General features: G+C 45.6%; 1 protein-coding gene across 2 annotated transcripts in view; it reads left to right on the forward strand.

Annotated features, from left to right (window-relative positions):
- Positions 1-18,911, forward strand: part of PPIL2 (peptidylprolyl isomerase like 2) — a 136,502-nt gene that overhangs the window by 37,510 nt on the left and 80,081 nt on the right. For both annotated transcript variants that reach the window (XM_044990482.1, XM_044990483.1), the window contains exons 7-8: positions 71-162; positions 2,451-2,540. In XM_044990482.1, coding sequence (XP_044846417.1) covers positions 71-162; positions 2,451-2,540 — 182 coding nt within the window. The remainder of the gene's footprint in view (positions 1-70; positions 163-2,450; positions 2,541-18,911) is intronic.

Here is an 18,911-nt window from a genome sequence, read left to right on the forward strand (position 1 = left end):
TTTGTCTAAACAACCATAAGAAACTCATGCAGAATTTGTTTTTTTGTTTTTCTCCCCTCCTCCCCCACAGGTAAATACCACTGTCCAGTGCTCTTCACTGTCTTCACCAATAACTCCCATATAGTGGCTATCAAGACGACTGGAAATGTATTTGCTTATGAGGTAGGCCCTCCATTGCATTTCACTGTTAATGTTTTACACTTGTAGCATCTTTTGTTCAAGGCTCTCAAAGAGCTTTACAGAGGTGGATAGGTGTTGTCCCTGTGTTACAGACAGGGAAGCTGAGGCACATAGAAGTGAAGAGGCTTCCCTAAAGTCATGCAGCAAACTAGGAGCAGCAGGGGGAATAGAACCCAGGTAATCCTAGTTCCTAGCCCTAAGCCACGCTATCTCCACTAGGGTGGAACCAGCAAGAGGCCTATACACCACTGAAGTCCAACTTAAGTCTTCAAAATAGGTCAGAATTGGAGCAGAGGCCTTTGGCCTTTTCACAGGGATGGATTTCACCCCTTATGGACAGACTGAATGATTTAAGATGCATATTACTTTTAAAGCCTGTCATTTGAGTAAGCTGCATGTTGCTGAGCCCAAGAGAGATTTGTAGGCCAGAATGTTTAACTCCTGATTCACTGTCACACATTTTTCAGTTGAATGAACAAAAATCTTCTGTGAACCCAACAAGAGTTCTTTCTAGTACATATCCATGCACAAAGGGCAGATTGCCTGCTTCTAATCTTCTTCAGTAAGCAAGAATATTTTAACTGGAGTTGGAAAAAAATAGATAACTTATTAGTGGACATTTGAGAACTTCACTTGAACTGCATTTCTCAACTTTTTATTCACGTTTTGTGAACATTTGTGTGAGCAAAGGTTTGTTTATACAGACCTTGCCATACAATCAGTTTCAAACCTTTGTGTGATCATGTACACAGCTTGACTATCCAGTATTATAATACAGTGGGTCTCAACGTTTCCAGACTACTGTACCCCTTTCAGGAGTTTGATTTGTCTTGCGTACCCTAACTTTCACCTAACTTAAAAACTACTTGCTTACAAAATCAGACATAAAAATGCAAAAGTGTCACAGTACACTAGTACTGGAAAATTCCTTACTTTTTCATTTTATCTGTATTAAATTTTAGTTTGTATTGACTTTGCTAGGCTTTTTATGTAGCCTGTTATAAAACTAGGCAAATATCTAGATGAGTTGATATACCCTCTGGAAGACCTCTGTGTACCCCTGATTGAGAACCATTGTTGTAAGAAATACATGCAGTGAACATTTGTGAACAGTCCACAGGTGGGAATTCGTTCACACAAAACAGATATCCAACTGTTTAAAATACTGAAATTTAAAAAAAAAAAAACCAAAAAACAGTTTGTACAGTTGCAAACAAGAAAAGGGGCTAAATTCACCAACCCTTCCCCCCCCCACACACCCCCAAGAGAACCACTCCAATATGTTCTCCCAGTTCTAAATGGCATTGTACGTTTTTAAATCTGCAGATTTAGGTGAACAGTTAGGTGAACAGATGAGACTGGGTTAAAATACTTGCTATTATCTTCTGGAAACATGGATACTAGTTTTGTTTCGATTACAAGTAAAAATGACTTGGCAGCCTAATCCTTAATAGATGCTTGCCCATATAGTAAAACTGCTACCCATTTTGCTACAATTTGCATACCCTGTTAAAGAGACGCTCAGCTGAGCAGATGTGTGGGGAAACTTGCACAGCATTTACTCACATTATACATCACTCTGTCCAGTGTAATTTATCCCTAGGTTATATAAGCCATAAATTCATTTCTAGACTTTTAAAGTAGCAGAAAAAATATTACCAATTTTGGTTCTGGGTAGGAGAAGGCACTTATATACTCACACTCCTGTTTCTTTCCTTGTAAGTAAAGCTGTGTCTTTCATGAAGTGATGTAGTGATGATTCTGATTTGATCATTTTATTTGTTGAGGAGTACAATGTGTTTCTTTGGAGTTGATTCCTACCATACTGTAAACTGCTGCCCATTTTGTAAATCACTTTCATTGCACCTGTTAAATCAGAGATTAATATTGCTCCACACATAAAAATGTGGTTCTGTGCATTTTAACTGTAATCTAGAAAACAGATGACAGGATTTTCTTTTTGTGCTTTTCTTTCAATTCTTATGTGGAATTTGGCTGAAAAACATGTAGCAACAACCTATGTAGCTACAGAGTCCTAAATAAAAGATTTTTTTATTAGACATTGTTGAGTCTAATAGGTTAGGAAAGAAATACATATGTTTTCCAAAATCAGTAAAGGAGCCCAGTGAAACAATGTGATCACCTATTGGAGGTGAATGTCTCTAATTTATTTACGTCATCCTGTATATTTATAAGGGGTGTGAGATGTCTTCCGTTTGCCTGGCAGATAATTTCTAATTTTAATTTCTTGTTTTCCACCTGGCTGTTAGGCAGTTGAGCAGCTGAACATAAAAACAAAAAGCTACAAGGATCTCCTGACAGATGAACCCTTTACTCGGCAGGACATCCTGACACTGCAGGTAAACCTCCTCTTGTTTTCTATTCTATTCTATGTCTCATGCCTCTTAATAAACCCTCTTTTGGAGTGGGTTGGAGAGTATTAGGCAGACTGGCCACTCTCTGTTGCATTGCTAATATAAAATGACAACTGATTAGAGAAACAGTGTTTTGTAGTGGGTAACAATCGCATCACTTTCATTTGTTCTCCAGATGGCAAGCTTTAGATATTCCATATAATTTTCACCAGAGCTGAAGTGAAACTTTTTAATCAGATTATTTTTCATTTCATATAGGGTTTGTCTTCATTACGGTGCTAATTTGGCACTTCAGCGATCAATCGGCTCAGTGGTGTCGATTTAGCGGGTCTGATGAAGCCTCGATAAGTAGATAGGAGAGCGCTCTCCTGTCTACGTAATTAATCCACTTCAATGAGAGGAAGAAGATATGTCTATGGGAGAGCATCTCCCTCTGACATAAGGTGGTGTAGACACCAGGTTAAGTTGATGTAAATTACATCGCTCGGGGGGGGTTTCGCCCCTGAGCAATGTAACTTACATTGACTTAAGCGGTAGTGTAGACAAGGGCATAGTAGATCATGATTAATTAATTTAGCAGGGAAGCCCATTGTGGGTTGCTGAATTTTGTGGATTCGTAATTTTGTGGCGTAAGTGTACACATTGGGTAAAAAAAATCAATGAATCTGCATCAGAAACATACACTGTTTTTGTGTGTTGACAAGTGTACGTGTAATTATGTAACACATTATACTATACAAGTAAATGTATTGTACTGTGGTGTAATCATAATGAAATGTTAGTTATGAGACCTTGCTATTAAATCTTTGCTTAAAAGTGGCATGAAACCATTGGGTTATTGTAAGAATGATCAGATTTGCAGTTTAGCCAAGTGGGAGTTAACAAACAATTACAGTAGAGGCTGGCTAACTAGAAGGAGGCATAGATGGCCAGAGGCTTCTTTGTCTAACTAGCTGGTCAGATGGCCAATAATACATGAACCATGTTGTCATAAGAAATTAAAATAATCCACATATACATTTTCAGCTATTTAAAAGAAAAAAATAATTATATTAATACTGTTTTATTTTAGGGGTGATTTTTAAAAATGCAAATCTCAGCAAAGTAGGTTTTTCAAAATGTCTCAGCATCTAGAGGAAAACTGGCAGCAATGCAGAAATCTTCATCTGAATGTGCTTTGCTTATGTCTGTTACCTGTAAAATCTGGGGGTGAGGGGAATGTGGTTTTGTTTTGTTTTTTAAAAGAAAGTTATAAAGCTAGAAAGATGTAACTATGTTCTAGGTAGAAATAAAATGTAAAACTTCAAAAAGAATTAGTACATTTACAAAGGAAGTCGAGGTCTTTATTTTCTCTGAATGTGAAGTGTGACTAAGGTTATGTTTTTTTAGTGAGTTTACTAGTACTGGAACCCATAATAAGAGACTGTAAAACTATTTTCTAATCTGCTGTAATAGACACTTAACTTACAAAGACATTTACTATAAAATGAGTTTAAATATTAAACCTTAAAATTATTTGATTGTTAAGCTTGCATTACAGCAAGATAGAAATTTGTTTTATATTGGTGGATCATGCCACTGGAGTCACAGCTTAGTGCATATCTCTTATGAATGAGAGAATTGTCACCAATGGTAGGCTGATAAATGCAAATTTAAGCTGAAAAATGTCCTCAAATGTATTTGTTCATGGGAAGAAGTGTGCTGTTTCCTCTTGTATTGCTGTGCTGAAAAGCATGTGTACAGTTGTTCTCCCCCGCCCCCAAATCCTTCTGGCTCTATGACTGTTCAGGCTACTACAAAATTAAACATTTCAGCCCAGTGAATGCAAGGCCCACAACTTTCCTCAGATTCAAGTTTGAAAGCTTCTGACAGGATGATATTTGAATCTAACTGCCAAGATGCTAATGGTTTTGCTATAGTAAGGAGACAGTAAGTGACTATTGTATTTGCAGCATCATTATAGAAAACCAAACAGTTTTGAAAGAGTGATTAAAATCTGCAGTCATTTAAATAAATGTTAGGATTTTAACATGTTCCATAGATTCATATCTTAAATATATTAATAAAAACAGCTTTCTGCTACTCAGCTAAATTTACTGTATTTAAATGTTCCTTTCTAAGCTCCCTTAGATCCATAAATCTTCCAAAAACTAGCATGACAGTTTTGTGTTCCTGCAAGGGGGATTATATGAACTTACTTGCATCTTACTTCTGCCTCTTCTGAGAAGTTGTGGTATTTCTCACTCAATCTCCAGCAGTTTATATATTAACCTAAATGAATTAGGCTGTGTACCAATGACCAGTCAGCCGTATTTACACCACCACCACCACCACCTCCTCCTCCTATGTGGAGATAATAGCCATGTTGTTAAATTGCACTTTTGACACCACCCATGAACTCATCTAGGATGACCTGCATAGTATGTGTGTGGATTTGCTACTCTTAAGAAATGCGCTCATCCCAAACTCATGCTTTCTACTACACCATTGTGTGGTGTAATCTATTTTATTTCCTCAAATCTATCTCAAAACCACTGAAATACAGAAGAGAAATTTGGGTCAGTGGAATGCTGAACACATTTTGAGAAACCAGCATGCAATCATTTTAAACACGTTTTGCTTTTCTCACTCAACATTTGTTCTATTTTAAAAACTAAATTGTGTAGGCCATTATCCCAAAATGTTCCTATTTGGGGGGGCGGGGGGAGAATTGTCACTGGGATGAAAGTCAGTTTATGTATAGCAGCTTTCAGTGGCTAAAGGAGTTGGTTTTTAACACAAAATCAGTGCACATGCCAGCCCTATTTTAGTGTATGCAGTAAATTCACATCTCCCTGTTGGACTATGCACCATGAACTACGTTTATCTGCTCAGGCATGCAGCAGACCACTGGCTAAATTTGTCTCTGTCTTACCACATTTGGTTCTGCAGCCTCAAAATATAAGAGGTATTTTAAAAGTGAACAAAGAAAAGGAATTAAAGGCTGTGACAGGAAACAAGAAAAGCTTGGAGATTCACATTCAATGAGGAAATGAACCATTTGTGTCCTCCAACATACCAGCATAATGGGGTGCACTGGGGAAATAGCATAGGGACACCTACTGTGTATAGGTGTTGGAGGATACAGAAGTGTGTCAAAGGGGTCAATCATCAAAGCAGTGCACAGAGACTTGGCTGTGTAACTCTCATTCAGGTCAATGGAAGTCATGCAACTGAATCCCTGTATGCTGTTTTGAAACTATACCGTGTGTTACTTTTATTTCTTAGGCAGGAATTTCCAGGGAGTTTTGTCATGATCCTCATGTTTTTATTTTTAAATGTGTGAATTCATTATTATTTCCCATGTACTGTTTCCTTTTGGCACCTGAGGCTACGTCTATACTACCCGCCCGGGTCGGTGGGTAGCGTTCGACTTCTCGGAGTTCGATATATCACGTCTCATCTAAACGCGATATATCGAACTCCGAACACGCTCCCTTCGATTCCGGAACTCCACCACCGCGAACGGCGGTGGCGGAGTCGATGGGGGAGCTGCGGACTTCGATCCCGCGGCGTCTGGACAGGTGAGTAGTTCGAACTAAGGTAGTTCGAGTTCAGCTACGCTATTCGCGTAGCTGAACTTGCGTACCTTAGTTCGACCCCGCCCCCCCTAGTGTAGACCAGGCCTTAGAGACTAACTCTAAGGTGCCACAAGGACTTCTCATTGTTTTTGCTGATACAGACTAACAGGGCTACCACTCTGAAACCTGTTTCCTTTTGGTAAATCATTTATAAAAAAGCCCAAGGTCTATGGCTTTCTTCCTTATAAATTCTCTGTGTCAAGATGACCCTGGGCAGTGAGTGACTTCACCCTTGCAAGCCCTGTCACTAGTTTGCTTTGTTTCTTAGCCAAAGACCATCACTGAATTTTGTCATGAAGAGTTTGCAGCTGGAACTCTGGCTTATCTATGTTGTCTCTTTGGAAAACTTTCAACTATATATTTAAATCTTTAATTGTCACAGGTTTCCTTGCTTTCCCGACATGAATTGAATGTCCTTGTGTCTGAGAGAGCAAGAGCTGAGAGCTGGATTGGTAGTTCTGACCGTGCTTGCTGGCAAAGTATCAGGCATGGAGGAGAGGTTTCTATAAAAAGCATTCTTTACTTTGCAAATAGCAACTGAATGGAACTGTATTTTTAGTAGCTCAGTTTATCAACAGAAAACAGACTCTGGAAATGCTTCATCTAAATGTCCTAGGAAGCAGGTGGGGGCACTGTGTTACTCTAACTGATTTTTGTAGTGAAATATAAATAGAGTTAAAGTGGAAAGCTAGATTATTGTGTGTTTATCAGGTATTTTCCAGATGTATGACCACATTTTTCTTTGCTGTTACATACAGCAGTATCCTACAGCTGCTGAGGATATATTTGTTAAAATAGCAAATGACCCCCAAATTAACCTGTCTTTAAAGGTGTTTACCTCTTTTGAAGAAGGTGGAGGTGTGGTGTTTTTAATACTTGTTCTTTCTAGAATAGAATTACTTAGAGGTATAACAGAAAAATGTTATTTAGTCCCAACTACCATCACTAATAACAAGTTGTACAAATACTGATCAGACTTTTTTGTACAGCTTTGCTGATGAGCATCACCTCAACTGACTGGATACATTTATTGCTTTATACCGGGGGTAGGCAACCTATGGCACGGGTGCCGAAGGCGGCACACGAGCTGATTTTCAGTGGCACTCGCACTGCCTGGGTCCTGACCACCGGTCCGGGGGGCTCTGCATTTTAATTTAATTTTAAATGAAGCTTCCTAAACATTTTAAAAACCTTATTTACTTTACATACAACAATAGTTTACATATTATAGACTTATAGAAAGAAACCTTCTAAAAACGTTCAAATGTATTACTGACACGCGAAACCTTAAATTAGAGTGAATAAATAAAGACTCGGCACACCCCTTCTGAAAGGTTGCTTATCCCTGCTTTATACAGTCATGCCTGGATTACTTTTATTTAAAAAAGGCAAAACAAAAGTATACTTCTGGTCTGGAACAAAAAGCAAACTCAAAATTCTAATTGTTAATAACAATATCTTACATTTATATTGTACACCTCTGCCCCCGATATAATGCTGTCCTCGGGAGCCAAAAAATCTTAACGCGTTATATCAAACTTGCTTTGATCTGCTGGATCGTGTAGCCCCGCCCCTCCGGAACGCTGCTTTACTGCGTTATATCTGAATTCGTGTTATATCGGGTTGCGTTATATCGAGGTAGAGGTATACTTCTCTATGTAAAGAACTTTATGTACTTGCATATACATAAATTGCTTAAGCCACCACTGGCCTGGTGTGGAACATGGCAACTGTTTAACATAACACAGCAGCATTACACCACCCCTCAGGGGAAGCAGCAAAGAATAAGATCATCTCTGATTAAAATTGTCAGGGGAATGTAGGTAGGCAGAATGCAGCTACCAAAACTGGCATTTGGCTAGGACACTAGGTCTAGTGTCTCCATTTCTGCAAAAGGTGTCGTGGGTTCTTTTCTCTCTGTAAGTGATCAGGGCCCTGAGTTTTACGTACCATCACAGAAGGCAGCAAGTGTACTATTTGCCATAATGCAGTTCTAGGGCAATGGTTTGTTACTGGTTCAGATGGAGGAGTACCCTACTAGATCTCTCAGCACCGCTTCCTAAACCAATGAACACTTTCCTTTGGAGTGGGTCTTCCATTCAAATACCTGGCCCGATCCTGGATAGCTTGTGATATCTCATGAGATCACAGTAGGAGAATGGTATTGGCTGCAAACAGCTATCGGTATAGCCGACGAAATTCAGAGGATAATAGAAGCTAGAGTTGGAATGCTCATCTTATGTCATCCATTTCCTAATGGCTTGTTCAGTAGAATTTTAAAAGTTCACCCCTCTTGTTGAGAGACCATTCTTGAGAGCAAAGTGTATTAGGCTGGGGAAGCTTCTCCTGATATTCAGCCTAAATGTTTCTTTTCCAAATGTAGATCTCTTGTTTCTCCATAAATAATTAACTATTTCCCCTTAACTGTTGGGGGTTTACACTCTCTTCAGAAATTTGGTACTCTGTCATCTCTTAGCCAAACATCTCTCTCGAGCGCTCTCTCCTCATCAGTCAGTAACTCAGATAACAAATTCCCTCCACTTTGTTAGTATCTTTCTGATAACGTGGTGCTCGGAAATGTACAGTGTTCCAGGTACAGTCGCACCAGAACCATAGAGAGAGGGACTATAGGTCCTTGCTCTAAATAAACCTGACCTTAGTCTTTATACTCCCAAAATTACATTGTCCTTTTCTTGGCTGCCATATATCGTTGCAAACATGCATCTAATTTGCTGTCCTCTATCACCTGAGGACTACTTCATCCAAGTTTATCTCTCCTATAGATTATAGTTCAGATTGTTTTTCCCCAGCTGTATTAGGCCTGGTCTACACTAGGACTTTAATTCGAATTTATCAGCGTTAATTCGAACTAACCGCTCAACCGTCCACACCAGGAAGCCATTTAATTCGAACTAGAGGGCTCTTTAGTTCGAATTTGGTACTCCACCCCGGCAGGTGGAGTAACGCTAAATTCGCACTTGCTAGCTCGAATTAGGCTTGGTGTGGATGCTAATCGAACTTAGCAGCTCCGGGAGCTATCCCACAGTGCACCACTCTGTTGACGCTCTGGACAGCAGTCCGAGCTTGGATTCTCTGGCCAGCCACACAGGAAATGACCCGCGAAAATTTGAATTCATTTTCCTGTCTGGGCGGTTTGAATCTGACGTTCTGGTTGCACATCGGGGCGAGCTCCGCAGCACCTGCAACGATGCAGAGCTCTCCAGCAGAGGAGTCCGGGCAATCCCAGACTAGAAAGAGGTCCCCAGCATGGACTGACCGGGAAGTCCAGGATCTGATCGCTGTGTGGGGCGAGGAGTCTGTGCTCTCGGAGCTGCGCTCCAACAAGCGGAACGCGAAGACCTTCGAGAAGGTCTCTAAAGCCATGAAAGACAAAGGATACAGCCGGGATGCGATGCAGTGCCGCGTGAAAGTGAAGGACCTAAGACAAGGGTATCAAAAAGTCAGAGCGGCAAACGGACGCTCCGGAGCCCAGCCCCAGACATGCCGCTTCTACGAGGCACTGCATGCCATTCTAGGTGGGTCTGCCACCAGTGCCCCACCAGTGACGGTGGACTCCGAGGACGGAATAGTGTACCGGGGACAGTTCCCCCTCCCTGTTCGCCGATGGGGAAGATGAGGAAGGGTCTTTAGAGGACGGCGCAGGCGACATGGAACCCACTCCCGCTTTCCCTGACAGCCAGGATCTCTTCATCACCCTCACAGAGATCCCCTACCAACCCTCCCCGCCCGTTAACCAGGACTCGGAATCAGGGGAAGGATCAGGCGGTAAGTGCAACACACGTATAAACATTTATTTTTTATAACATTGTTATAGAAAAAATAGAAACAGTATTTACAAAATTCTAAATATTAAACTATAATATATATTAAATTATATGAAGAGAAGGTCCACACAAATGGACTTTAAGAAATTCTAAATATTTACAAATTAAAACATTCTAAATATTAAACTATAATATATATTAAACTATATAAAGAGAAGGTCCACACAAATGGGGATAGAAAAATAGTCCTCTAGCGACATTTCTACGAAGGTGTCATTCAGTTCCTCGCAAAGCCTCCGCATGAGGTTCGTCGGAAGAGGTCGCTTGTTGGGCGCTCCGTGGAAGCAGACTCTTCCACGCCAGGACATCCGAATATAGAGTGGAACCATCGCCTCTACTAGCATTGCTGCATATGGTCCTGGTCTGTGCAGTGCGTCCCGTAACATGCGGTCTTTCTGGGCACGAGTGACCCGCCTCAGGGTGATCTCGGTCTGCAAATACTGCATCTAAGTAGGGCAATTAGTGTAGTGTTACTATTGTTAATGGTTTACAATTAGGTTGCATAACAATGACCCTCGCCTAACAGCCACGTGCGAGAGTCCACAGAGAACAAGCATGCATTGATCGTTCCCGTGCGCTGGCGGGAGGGGCTGCTAAAGGCTTATCCTTTCTGCTTTGCACATTGCCTTTAGCAGGAGAGCACAGCTAACCAGTAACTGATAAGCAGTATGTACTGTAAGGCTTACCAGGACTTTGTGCAAGAGGGATGCAGCTATCTTTCCTCGCTTGTGCGCTCTCCAGTGCAATGGCGCCGCCAATGAGAGCGTATTCCGAAATCTCGGACTAGTTCTGAGATCTCCTGAGACTTGGTTCCCTCTTTGGTCTTGTTAACTGAAACTGACTAGACTGTGTTTACTGTTGGCAAACATGTATGTGTTCAAGGAAATCACCTACTTTTTCACATCACACAGCTTCGGCTCCTTCCCGGACTGCCCCGCCATCCCCCTCGCAGAGGCTGGCTCGGATTAGACGCCGAAAGAAAAAGACAAGGGACGACATGTTCCAGGAACTGATGGCCAGCTCCAGAGCGGAGGCGGCAGAGCAGAGACAGTCGAGGGAGAGCCTGTGTCAGCAGCATCGCACACACCTGGAACGGGAGGATAGGTGGCGGCAGGAAGACCAGCAGGCGACTCAAACGCTGCTTGGTCTAATGAGGGAGCAAACGGAGACGCTCCGGCGCCTTGTAGATGTTCTGCAAGACCGCAGTCAGGAGGAGAGAGCCCCCCTGCAGTGCATCTGCAACCGCCCTCCAACGCCAAGAAGTCCTGTCCCCCCCTCACCCAAAGTGACAAGACGGAGGGGCGGTAGGGGCCGTGAGAACTGTCCCTGCACCGCAGCACACCGATAATGTTAGAGACAACTGTCGCGCTGTAAATTTGTACAAGCTCTTTCTTTACAGCATCAACCAGTCCCAACTCCAAGTTCAAACCCCCCACTGTGTATTACATTATTAAAAGCGGTTTGGTGTTACTGACTGTTTCCGTCACGTTTCTGGTGTCAGAAGACTTTCTGTTGTTCTGTGGGGGGGGGGGGGAATTGTAATGTCACTGCATAGCCCACAGTGCCATGCTACAGACTTGGCTGCAGGGTCAACTGCAGGGCACACACAGACTGCAGTCACTAGGCACCAGGGACAGTCTGTGTGGTGTATGCTGCCCGGGTCTTTCCTTGATGTGTATGCTTGTGCAGGGTCCTGGTGCCTGACATCCCCGAATGTAAAGGCAGGCTTCCCTTCACATGCATTTGGACCGTAGTCACGATCCTCCCCGGTGCCACGAGCCCCAAAAAGAGACCTCATCCAGGGGCAGATACTCACCCTTCCCCCACCCCCCGCCCCCCGTCCAACGCCCAAACCCACAGCCGTCATGGTAACCCCTATCCAAGGACAGCACCCCTCGCCCCTTCCTGCAAACCCACCCATCAGTGCACACCTTAACCAGCACAGAATGCTTCCATGTTTCAACGAATAAACAGAAATGCAAAGTCAACGAAAGATTTATTATTAATTACTAAAACATGTCCTTAGTTTTAAAACGTCCTTGGGAAGTGGGGAAAACTTGGTTTATGATCAGGCTCTCTTAAAATCAAGTGGACAGTCACAGGTTACCCTGCTCTGCGAGGAAACTCGCTTTCAAAGCCTCCCTGATGCATATCGCTTCCCGCTGGGATATTCTCTCAGCACGGGTGTCTGGCTGATCGTAAACAGCAGCCAGGCGATTTGCCTCAACCTCCCAAGCGGCCAAAAAGGTCTCGCCCTTGCTCTCACAGAGATTGTGGAGCACACAGCAAGCAGCAATAACTACGGGGATATTCTTTTCGCTGATGTCCGAGCGAGTCAGTAAGGTCCGCCATCTCCCCTTGAGACGTCCGAAAGCACACTCCACCACCATTCTGCACTTGCTCAGCCGGTAGTTGAAGAGTTCCTTTTCAGTGTCCAAGGCGCCTGTATAGGGCTTCATGAGCCAGGGCATTAGCGGGTAGGCCGGGTCCCCGAGGATCACTGTAGGCATCTGCACATCCCCAACCGTTATTTTGTGGTCCGGGAAGAAAGTGCCTGCCTGGAGGCGTATAAACAGACCAGAGTTCCTGAACACACGCGCATCATGAACCTTGCCCGCCCACCCGACGTTGATGTTGGTAAAACGTCCCCTATGGTCCACCACAGCTTGCAGCACCATTGAAAAGTAGCCCTTTCGGTTAATGTACTCGCTGGCCTGGTGGGCTGGTGCCAGGATAGGGATGTGAGTCCCATCTATAGCCCCACCGCAGTTTGGGAATCCCATCGCGGCGAAGCCATCTATGATGGCCTGGACATTTCCGACAGTCACTACCTTTGAGAGCAGTTGCTCAACGATTGCGTGGGCTACTTGAATGACAGCAATCCCCACGGTAGATTTGCCCACGCCAAAGTGGTTCGCTACTGACCGGTAGCTGTCTGGCGTGGCAAGTTTCCAGAGGGCTATGGCCACTCGCTTCTGCACAGTCAGGGCTGCTCGCATCCTTGTGTCCTGGCGCTTCAGGGCAGGGGACAGCAAGTCACACAGTTCAAGGAAAGTGCCCTTACGCATCCTGAAGTTTCGCAGCCACTCTGTGTCATCCCAGACCTGCAGCACTATGCGGTCCCACCAGTCTGTGCTTGTTTCCCGGGCCCAGAATCGCCGTTCCACACCATGAACTTGACCCATTGCCACCATGATCTCCACTGCCCGGCGTACCCTGCTTTGTGAGAGGTCTGCGCCACTCTCCTCACCGTGCTGCCGGAGCCTCCTCGCCCGGTTTCTCAGCATCTGACTGTGGAAGAGGTGGACGATAATGTGCGAGGAGTTGACAACGGCCATAAGTGCAGCGATGATCGCAGCGGGCTCCATGCTCGCAGTGCTGTGGCGTCCACGCTGTAACCGACCAGAGAAGGGCGCGAACAGATTTCCCGCCGGCGCTTTCAAGGAAGACAGGGAGGGCGGGATTGACGGTTCAATGACGACACATTTTTCCCCCCAGCATGCATTGGGGGGAAATCCCACAATTCAAATGGGCAGCGGGGAGTGCGGGAACTGTGGGATAGGTTCCCACAGTGCACCGCTTCCAAAGTCGAAGCTGGCCCCGTGAATGTGGACTAAGAAGTTCGAATTTGTGTATTTAGTATGGATACACAAATTCGACTTATTAAGGTCGAATCCACAAATTCGACTTAAGTAGATTCGAAATAGTCCTGTAGTGTAGACAAGCCGGGCCTGGTCTACACTAGGACTTTAATTCGAATTTATCAGCGTTAATTCGAACTAACCGCTCAACCGTCCACACCAGGAAGCCATTTAATTCGAACTAGAGGGCTCTTTAGTTCGAATTTGGTACTCCACCCCGGCAGGTGGAGTAACGCTAAATTCGCACTTGCTAGCTCGAATTAGGCTTGGTGTGGATGCTAATCGAACTTAGCAGCTCCGGGAGCTATCCCACAGTGCACCACTCTGTTGACGCTCTGGACAGCAGTCCGAGCTTGGATTCTCTGGCCAGCCACACAGGAAATGACCCGCGAAAATTTGAATTCATTTTCCTGTCTGGGCGGTTTGAATCTGACGTTCTGGTTGCACATCGGGGCGAGCTCCGCAGCACCTGCAACGATGCAGAGCTCTCCAGCAGAGGAGTCCGGGCAATCCCAGACTAGAAAGAGGTCCCCAGCATGGACTGACCGGGAAGTCCAGGATCTGATCGCTGTGTGGGGCGAGGAGTCTGTGCTCTCGGAGCTGCGCTCCAACAAGCGGAACGCGAAGACCTTCGAGAAGGTCTCTAAAGCCATGAAAGACAAAGGATACAGCCGGGATGCGATGCAGTGCCGCGTGAAAGTGAAGGACCTAAGACAAGGGTATCAAAAAGTCAGAGCGGCAAACGGACGCTCCGGAGCCCAGCCCCAGACATGCCGCTTCTACGAGGCACTGCATGCCATTCTAGGTGGGTCTGCCACCAGTGCCCCACCAGTGACGGTGGACTCCGAGGACGGAATAGTGTACCGGGACAGTTCCCCCTCCCTGTTCGCCGATGGGGAAGATGAGGAAGGGTCTTTAGAGGACGGCGCAGGCGACATGGAACCCACTCCCGCTTTCCCTGACAGCCAGGATCTCTTCATCACCCTCACAGAGATCCCCTACCAACCCTCCCCGCCCGTTAACCAGGACTCGGAATCAGGGGAAGGATCAGGCGGTAAGTGCAACACACGTATAAACATTTATTTTTTATAACATTGTTATAGAAAAAATAGAAACAGTATTTACAAAATTCTAAATATTAAACTATAATATATATTAAATTATATGAAGAGAAGGTCCACACAAATGGACTTTAAGAAATTCTAAATATTTACAAATTAAAACATTCTAAATATTAAACTATAATATATATTAAACTATATAAAGAGAAGGTCCACACAAATGGGGATAGAAAAATAGTCCTCTAGCGACATTTCTACGAAGGTGTCATTCAGTTCCTCGCAAAGCCTCCGCATGAGGTTCGTCGGAAGAGGTCGCTTGTTGGGCGCTCCGTGGAAGCAGACTCTTCCACGCCAGGACATCCGAATATAGAGTGGAACCATCGCCTCTACTAGCATTGCTGCATATGGTCCTGGTCTGTGCAGTGCGTCCCGTAACATGCGGTCTTTCTGGGCACGAGTGACCCGCCTCAGGGTGATCTCGGTCTGCAAATACTGCATCTAAGTAGGGCAATTAGTGTAGTGTTACTATTGTTAATGGTTTACAATTAGGTTGCATAACAATGACCCTCGCCTAACAGCCACGTGCGAGAGTCCACAGAGAACAAGCATGCATTGATCGTTCCCGTGCGCTGGCGGGAGGGGCTGCTAAAGGCTTATCCTTTCTGCTTTGCACATTGCCTTTAGCAGGAGAGCACAGCTAACCAGTAACTGATAAGCAGTATGTACTGTAAGGCTTACCAGGACTTTGTGCAAGAGGGATGCAGCTATCTTTCCTCGCTTGTGCGCTCTCCAGTGCAATGGCGCCGCCAATGAGAGCGTATTCCGAAATCTCGGACTAGTTCTGAGATCTCCTGAGACTTGGTTCCCTCTTTGGTCTTGTTAACTGAAACTGACTAGACTGTGTTTACTGTTGGCAAACATGTATGTGTTCAAGGAAATCACCTACTTTTTCACATCACACAGCTTCGGCTCCTTCCCGGACTGCCCCGCCATCCCCCTCGCAGAGGCTGGCTCGGATTAGACGCCGAAAGAAAAAGACAAGGGACGACATGTTCCAGGAACTGATGGCCAGCTCCAGAGCGGAGGCGGCAGAGCAGAGACAGTCGAGGGAGAGCCTGTGTCAGCAGCATCGCACACACCTGGAACGGGAGGATAGGTGGCGGCAGGAAGACCAGCAGGCGACTCAAACGCTGCTTGGTCTAATGAGGGAGCAAACGGAGACGCTCCGGCGCCTTGTAGATGTTCTGCAAGACCGCAGTCAGGAGGAGAGAGCCCCCCTGCAGTGCATCTGCAACCGCCCTCCAACGCCAAGAAGTCCTGTCCCCCCCTCACCCAAAGTGACAAGACGGAGGGGCGGTAGGGGCCGTGAGAACTGTCCCTGCACCGCAGCACACCGATAATGTTAGAGACAACTGTCGCGCTGTAAATTTGTACAAGCTCTTTCTTTACAGCATCAACCAGTCCCAACTCCAAGTTCAAACCCCCCACTGTGTATTACATTATTAAAAGCGGTTTGGTGTTACTGACTGTTTCCGTCACGTTTCTGGTGTCAGAAGACTTTCTGTTGTTCTGTGGGGGGGGGGGGGAATTGTAATGTCACTGCATAGCCCACAGTGCCATGCTACAGACTTGGCTGCAGGGTCAACTGCAGGGCACACACAGACTGCAGTCACTAGGCACCAGGGACAGTCTGTGTGGTGTATGCTGCCCCGGGTCTTTCCTTGATGTGTATGCTTGTGCAGGGTCCTGGTGCCTGACATCCCCGAATGTAAAGGCAGGCTTCCCTTCACATGCATTTGGACCGTAGTCACGATCCTCCCCGGTGCCACGAGCCCCAAAAAGAGACCTCATCCAGGGGCAGATACTCACCCTTCCCCCACACCCCTCCCCCCTTCCAACGCCCAAACCCACAGCCGTCATGGTAACCCCTATCCAAGGACAGCACCCCTCGCCCCTTCCTGCAAACCCACCCATCAGTGCACACCTTAACCAGCACAGAATGCTTCCATGTTTCAACGAATAAACAGAAATGCAAAGTCAACGAAAGATTTATTATTAATTACTAAAACATGTCCTTAGTTTTAAAACGTCCTTGGGAAGTGGGGAAAACTTGGTTTATGATCAGGCTCTCTTAAAATCAAGTGGACAGTCACAGGTTACCCTGCTCTGCGAGGAAACTCGCTTTCAAAGCCTCCCTGATGCATATCGCTTCCCGCTGGGATATTCTCTCAGCACGGGTGTCTGGCTGATCGTAAACAGCAGCCAGGCGATTTGCCTCAACCTCCCAAGCGGCCAAAAAGGTCTCGCCCTTGCTCTCACAGAGATTGTGGAGCACACAGCAAGCAGCAATAACTACGGGGATATTCTTTTCGCTGATGTCCGAGCGAGTCAGTAAGGTCCGCCATCTCCCCTTGAGACGTCCGAAAGCACACTCCACCACCATTCTGCACTTGCTCAGCCGGTAGTTGAAGAGTTCCTTTTCAGTGTCCAAGGCGCCTGTATAGGGCTTCATGAGCCAGGGCATTAGCGGGTAGGCCGGGTCCCCGAGGATCACTGTAGGCATCTGCACATCCCAACCGTTATTTTGTGGTCCGGGAAGAAAGTGCCTGCCTGGAGGCGTATAAACAGACCAGAGTTCCTGAACACACGCGCATCATGAACCTTGCCCGCCCACCCGACGTTGATGTTGGTAAAACGTCCCCTATGGTCCACCACAGCTTGCAGCACCATTGAAAAGTAGCCCTTTCGGTTAATGTACTCGCTGGCCTGGTGGGCTGGTGCCAGGATAGGGATGTGAGTCCCATCTATAGCCCCACCGCAGTTTGGGAATCCCATCGCGGCGAAGCCATCTATGATGGCCTGGACATTTCCGACAGTCACTACCTTTGAGAGCAGTTGCTCAACGATTGCGTGGGCTACTTGAATGACAGCAATCCCCACGGTAGATTTGCCCACGCCAAAGTGGTTCGCTACTGACCGGTAGCTGTCTGGCGTGGCAAGTTTCCAGAGGGCTATGGCCACTCGCTTCTGCACAGTCAGGGCTGCTCGCATCCTTGTGTCCTGGCGCTTCAGGGCAGGGGACAGCAAGTCACACAGTTCAAGGAAAGTGCCCTTACGCATCCTGAAGTTTCGCAGCCACTCTGTGTCATCCCAGACCTGCAGCACTATGCGGTCCCACCAGTCTGTGCTTGTTTCCCGGGCCCAGAATCGCCGTTCCACACCATGAACTTGACCCATTGCCACCATGATCTCCACTGCCCGGCGTACCCTGCTTTGTGAGAGGTCTGCGCCACTCTCCTCACCGTGCTGCCGGAGCCTCCTCGCCCGGTTTCTCAGCATCTGACTGTGGAAGAGGTGGACGATAATGTGCGAGGAGTTGACAACGGCCATAAGTGCAGCGATGATCGCAGCGGGCTCCATGCTCGCAGTGCTGTGGCGTCCACGCTGTAACCGACCAGAGAAGGGCGCGAACAGATTTCCCGCCGGCGCTTTCAAGGAAGACAGGGAGGGCGGGATTGACGGTTCAATGACGACACATTTTTCCCCCCAGCATGCATTGGGGGGAAATCCCACAATTCAAATGGGCAGCGGGGAGTGCGGGAACTGTGGGATAGGTTCCCACAGTGCACCGCTTCCAAAGTCGAAGCTGGCCCCGTGAATGTGGACTAAGAAGTTCGAATTTGTGTATTTAGTATGGATACACAAATTCGACTTATTAAGGTCGAATCCACAAATTCGACTTAAGTAGATTCGAAATAGTCCTGTAGTGTAGACAAGCCCTTAGTTTGCATCTCTTTCAAACTGAATTCTGTTATTTTGCACATGTTTCTAATCTTTCTAAGTCTTTGCATTTTCTCTGTCTTGATTGGAAGTCAACTCTTCCCAATTTAACATTATCTACAGATTTCACTAGCATGCTTCCAGATAACTAACAAAGATCTTAAATACTCCAGGACTTAATACTGATCACTGATACTAATGATACAGATCCTCTTTGTAAATCGCTTTGATATCTTTGGATGAAAAGCGCTACGTAAGAACTAAGGTATTGGTGATATTTTTGATATCCCATAAGAGATCTCTCACTCACCCCCTTGTTTGATAAACTGCTGTTACACTTTTGCTTTATACTCTCTTAGCTAGTTTTCAATGTGTATGTCCCCTGCACAAGGCAATTTGAATTAATTTT

This window comes from Mauremys mutica, chromosome 16, assembly GCF_020497125.1.
Source record: "Mauremys mutica isolate MM-2020 ecotype Southern chromosome 16, ASM2049712v1, whole genome shotgun sequence".
NCBI classification, from domain to species: Eukaryota; Metazoa; Chordata; order Testudines; family Geoemydidae; genus Mauremys; species Mauremys mutica.